At 38.2% G+C, this 4,327-nt stretch overlaps 2 protein-coding genes across 2 annotated transcripts; one reads left to right on the forward strand and one right to left on the reverse strand.

Moving 5' to 3' along the window:
- Positions 1–678: 678 nt before the first annotated feature.
- On the forward strand, positions 679–1,908 carry LOC131430085 (probable dimethyladenosine transferase). Its single transcript, XM_058594737.1, has 2 exons — positions 679–890; positions 943–1,908. Exons 1-2 carry the CDS (start codon positions 833–835, stop codon positions 1,803–1,805), a joined length of 921 nt encoding a protein of 306 aa, XP_058450720.1. The 5' UTR covers positions 679–832; the 3' UTR covers positions 1,806–1,908.
- Positions 1,812–3,966, reverse strand: LOC131430083 (protein FAM114A2). The gene is made up of 3 exons (XM_058594735.1): positions 3,182–3,966; positions 2,091–3,125; positions 1,812–1,983 (listed from the first exon to the last, which is right to left on the reverse strand). Exons 1-3 carry the CDS (start codon positions 3,926–3,928, stop codon positions 1,909–1,911), a joined length of 1,857 nt encoding a protein of 618 aa, XP_058450718.1. The 5' UTR covers positions 3,929–3,966; the 3' UTR covers positions 1,812–1,908.
- Positions 3,967–4,327: the final 361 nt, after the last annotated feature.

Raw genomic sequence — 4,327 nt, forward strand, 5'->3', positions numbered from 1 at the left:
ACTTTTGAGTGAATATGGTATTTGTCAAATTATGAGCGACATTTACTCAGTGCTACAAATAGGAAAATTAGCACGAGTGAGTAAATATTACTCAATATCATTCGATTTGAATAAGGGATTCGTATAAGGAACTTTTACTTTAAACAAATACTGACTTACTTTTATCCAACGAATGAAGGAAGCCGCTACCTGTTCATCGGTCATTGGAAAGGATCCGTCTACATTCCTACGTTGCCCACGTACTGGCATTTTGTACAGCATTCGTACAAATGCTCTGATGTATTCTTATATAGAAAAAATAAATATAATACTTGCTATATGACTGAACACTTTCTTACCGTCTTCAACCTGCGCAGTTTGCTTTGAGGTGTACAGTAAGCATTTCGATAATGTGCTGTTATAACATGGTTCCGCCTCCGACAAAGGGAAAAGTTCAGTGAACGTAAATTTTCACACAACGTTTTCAAAGCACTGTGAGTCAATTTAAAAATTGAGTAGAAGTTACACAGTCTTCTAAATCAGTATTACTCACTTTTTGACATTTGAATTAAATAAGCAAAAGTGAGTACAAATGACTCACTTGAGAGTAACATTGAATGAGCGTGTAAGTAAACTCGATTTTCAGTGCGAATATTGAATGAAACTCCGAAATTTGACGTCTCTCAAAATTAGGTTGTTTTATGGTTCCGTGTAGCGTTCCTGATCACTGGCGATTATTTTTTTTAATAAAATAACACGCTGTTGTTTTGACAACTGCAACCAGATTATTCACTAGCTTGCACATGCTAGAAGAGATTTTATAGTGTTTATTCTTTCTGAAAACTATTTAAAAATGCCGAAAGTGCGGGCTGAAAAAAAATCCCGTGTACATACGGAAGTAGCAAAGCAAGGTATGGGTTAGAATATTTGTACTCGTTTGTAACTACATTATTTGTTACGCAGGCATTGTTTTTAATAAGGATTTTGGACAACACATTCTTAAAAATCCGCTCATCGTTACATCAATGTTAGAAAAAGCAGCGTTACGGCCAACAGATGTGGTACTGGAAATCGGTCCAGGTACCGGTAACATGACGGTAAAAATCTTGGAGAAGGTAAAAAAGGTGGTAGCTTGCGAAATCGACCCACGATTGGTAGCAGAATTACAAAAGCGTGTACAAGGAACGCCTTTCCAATCTAAACTGCAGATTCTAATAGGCGATGTATTAAAGTCAGAGCTACCATTTTTCGATGCTTGTGTAGCGAATATGCCTTACCAGATAAGTTCTCCCTTCGTGTTCAAGTTACTGCTTCATCGGCCGTTTTTTCGTTGCGCTGTGCTTATGTTCCAGCTAGAGTTTGCTCAACGTTTGGTAGCCAAACCGGGCGACAAACTCTACTGTCGGTTGAGTGTGAATGCTCAACTGTTAGCGCGTGTGGATATGTTAATGAAAGTAGGAAAGAACAATTTTCGACCCCCGCCGAAGGTGGAATCTAGTGTGGTACGAGTTGAACCAAGAAACCCTCCACCACCAATCAACTATACTGAATGGGACGGGCTTACGCGGATAGCTTTTCTGAGAAAGAACAAGACACTTGCTGCAGCCTTCAAGCAAAGCACTGTTCTGACAACTCTTGAAGAAAATTACAAAATTCACTGCTCCCTGAAAAACATTGACATACCGGAGCGGTTTAGTATGAAAGAGAAGGTTGAAGAAATATTGCAAAAGATAAATGCCGAGAGCAAACGAGCGAGAACTATGGATATAGATGATTTCATGACTGTTCTCCATGCTTTCAATGTCGAGGGAATTCACTTCAAATAAACATGATTTGTTTTGTAGATATAATTAACACACTTACTCTTGTTACAGGAAAAAAAGGTTAATAAAAACAATCTTTTTAAATTTACCAAAGAAACTGTTTGTTTTACGCCGCTCCGATTTGCAAGATCGGAATGAATAATTGGAAAGCGTTTTGAACGTAGGATATACTATTGGATCCCTGGAAAAGAAATGAAATTTAGTGTATTGTTCAAATAGAACATTCAGTACGATTAGAACAAAGAAACTATTATGCTATTAACCTATCCTTAGAGGCTTGGTACTAACCTCCAAAAAGATGTTGGTAATTAATGAATTATCACTGTCTTCCCCCGATGACCGGCGACTGTTGCTCTCATTTTTTCGATTGCTCAATTCGGCGGAAAACCGAGCAGCTACACCACTCAGGTGCCAGCAGAAAACGGTGGTCAGTTGAACCAGCGCGTCTGCTTCGTTTGCTGTGCTGTGATGTTCAAGAATAAGCAGAATTTCGGCCAGTTTATGCATTCGCAAAACACAAAGCGCAGTTGTTTGGGCTAGTGCATGCATAGCTTTCTCGAAAATTTGTTGCGTAGTACGGGAAAAAGATTCATCCTTCAGCCACTCCATATTATCCTTCCAACATTTCAGCAAATCCTGAAAATCGACATTCACTTCATCCAAATCGGTAACCGCTTCATTCAGCTTTTTCCCCAATTCATCAACGCTGTGGGTGCCATCTGCATCATCATTTTCTGATTCTGGAAGTTCGCAAAGTTCCTTTACCTCACTCATGGTTTCGCGTAATTCATCCAAAGCATTTCCCGTTAGAGGAGCTAGTAATGATTCTAACTTGAGAGCTGCCTGTTTCGAAAGCATTTCTAGTGCTTCCAAATGAACTAAACCGTGATAATCATCGAACAATGATTCGAAGTGAAGCTTTTTCTTGTAGAGGTGCTTCTGTACCTGTTTTAGATTTTTCTCGCGTTCCTCAGTTTTTTCTTTAGCCTCCCGAAGTACTTGACTTAGAACAACTCCATCATTACCCATTCCTAGTAAACTGCGTTTGTTTAACAATCCGGGATCATTTTCCTGCAGAATGGTCATTGTTTTTTTGCCGATACCCTCTAGCGTGTCGAGACCACCCGTGATCACTTTGCTGCTAATCTGTGTCACTCCAGAGAATATTTGATCAAACCCAAACCGATCGGTTCCAAGATTCTCGGGTGTTGAAACTGGTTCTTCATCTGCAATGTATCCATCAGCTTTCAGTTTTGCGAGTTCTTCTGCTTGCCGTTTTGCTAATTCTTCTGGATTGGGAACGCCAATTCCAGATTCAATTACCTAAAACAAAACGTTAAAATGAGAAGACACTAGACATTGCGTTCGATTTAAATAACCTGTGTAATGTTAGTCGTGATGGATGCTACGCTTTTCGAAGCTGACGATAGAAACGACACTGCTGCTCCACCCCAGCTAGGTTTCCAGGCACCCCATGATTGTCCGGAATCTTCTTCTTTGCTTTCTTGGCGTGTAAGTCGATCGAATACATAACTGACCGGTGGATCTTCTTGTCCTTTCATGAATTCTTTCAATTTGAGTTCTACTTCGTCAATGTCTACATCTTTGAAACTGGTTTTGGTTTCATTTTCCGGCTTAATCGTACTCTGTGTTTTCAATTTGTTTTCGTTTGTATCCACGTTAAAATCTCCCCAATCATCGTCGAAATTATCCCATCCTTCTTCTACTGTGGAAGATTTTTTAGAATCTGTTGCTTTTTCCATCAAAAGCTTTCCGTCCGTATCCTTTTCTATGTCTGGGAGTACAATATTTCCTATTGCTATTTTCTTCGGCTCCTGTTCAATTTCATGTTCAGTGTCGACACTTTTATCTAGATTCACTTTATTCTCCACGTCAGAAGCAGGTTTACTCAAAGTGCTTGATTTTTCACCAGTTATCTTTGCCACTTGCTGTCTCGCATCTTCAATTTCCTCGTCAGCGCTTTCGAATGCATCATTATCCGAATCGCACATTTCAGCTAGTAGACCGGATTTTTTGTGAATAATCACAATTCCAAAAATTAAAGACAAAAGATCCCGAAAGCGAATTACAAAAACTCTCAAAAACAAAGATGCGTCATTTTTCATGGGCGACTATCACAGATAGGGTTACCATATTGAAAGAAATTTATTTTTATTTTCAGATCACAGATTTATATACACTGAAAATAATTTGCACGCTAGTATCATTTACAAAGAATTTGAACTATCACTACATCCAAGGCTACCCGTGAAAAAATGAACAATTGATTGTACAGCGTAAACAATTGATTCACAATTAGATATATGGGTTACAATACATTTTATTGTATCTTAACAAGATTTTTTTCATTTCCAAAGATTCAATATATTGTTTCTACGATTCTACAATTGAATTTATTGTACACGTGCTGTTTCAAACAATATGCAAACTGTACATTTTATTGTTTTCCAAAAAAAACATATATGAGAAAACTTCATGATTTGAATTGTTACGATACTTAACAA

The sequence above is a fragment of the Malaya genurostris genome, chromosome 2 (assembly GCF_030247185.1).
Source record: "Malaya genurostris strain Urasoe2022 chromosome 2, Malgen_1.1, whole genome shotgun sequence".
Lineage (NCBI taxonomy): Eukaryota > Metazoa > Arthropoda > Insecta > Diptera > Culicidae > Malaya > Malaya genurostris.

Excerpts from the sequence above, each read along its gene's own strand:
- LOC131430083 (XM_058594735.1), bottom strand. The coding sequence starts at position 3,928 with ATGAAAAATGACGCATCTTTGTTTTTGAGAGTTTTTGTAATTCGCTTT. Across the intron at positions 3,126-3,181 it reads TCACGACTAACATTACACAG|GTAATTGAATCTGGAATTGG; the intron begins GTTATTTAAATC and ends GTTTTGTTTTAG. Across the intron at positions 1,984-2,090 it reads TTACCAACATCTTTTTGGAG|GGATCCAATAGTATATCCTA; the intron begins GTTAGTACCAAG and ends TTTCTTTTCCAG.
- LOC131430085 (XM_058594737.1), top strand. The coding sequence starts at position 833 with ATGCCGAAAGTGCGGGCTGAAAAAAAATCCCGTGTACATACGGAAGTA. Across the intron at positions 891-942 it reads TACGGAAGTAGCAAAGCAAG|GCATTGTTTTTAATAAGGAT; the intron begins GTATGGGTTAGA and ends TTTGTTACGCAG.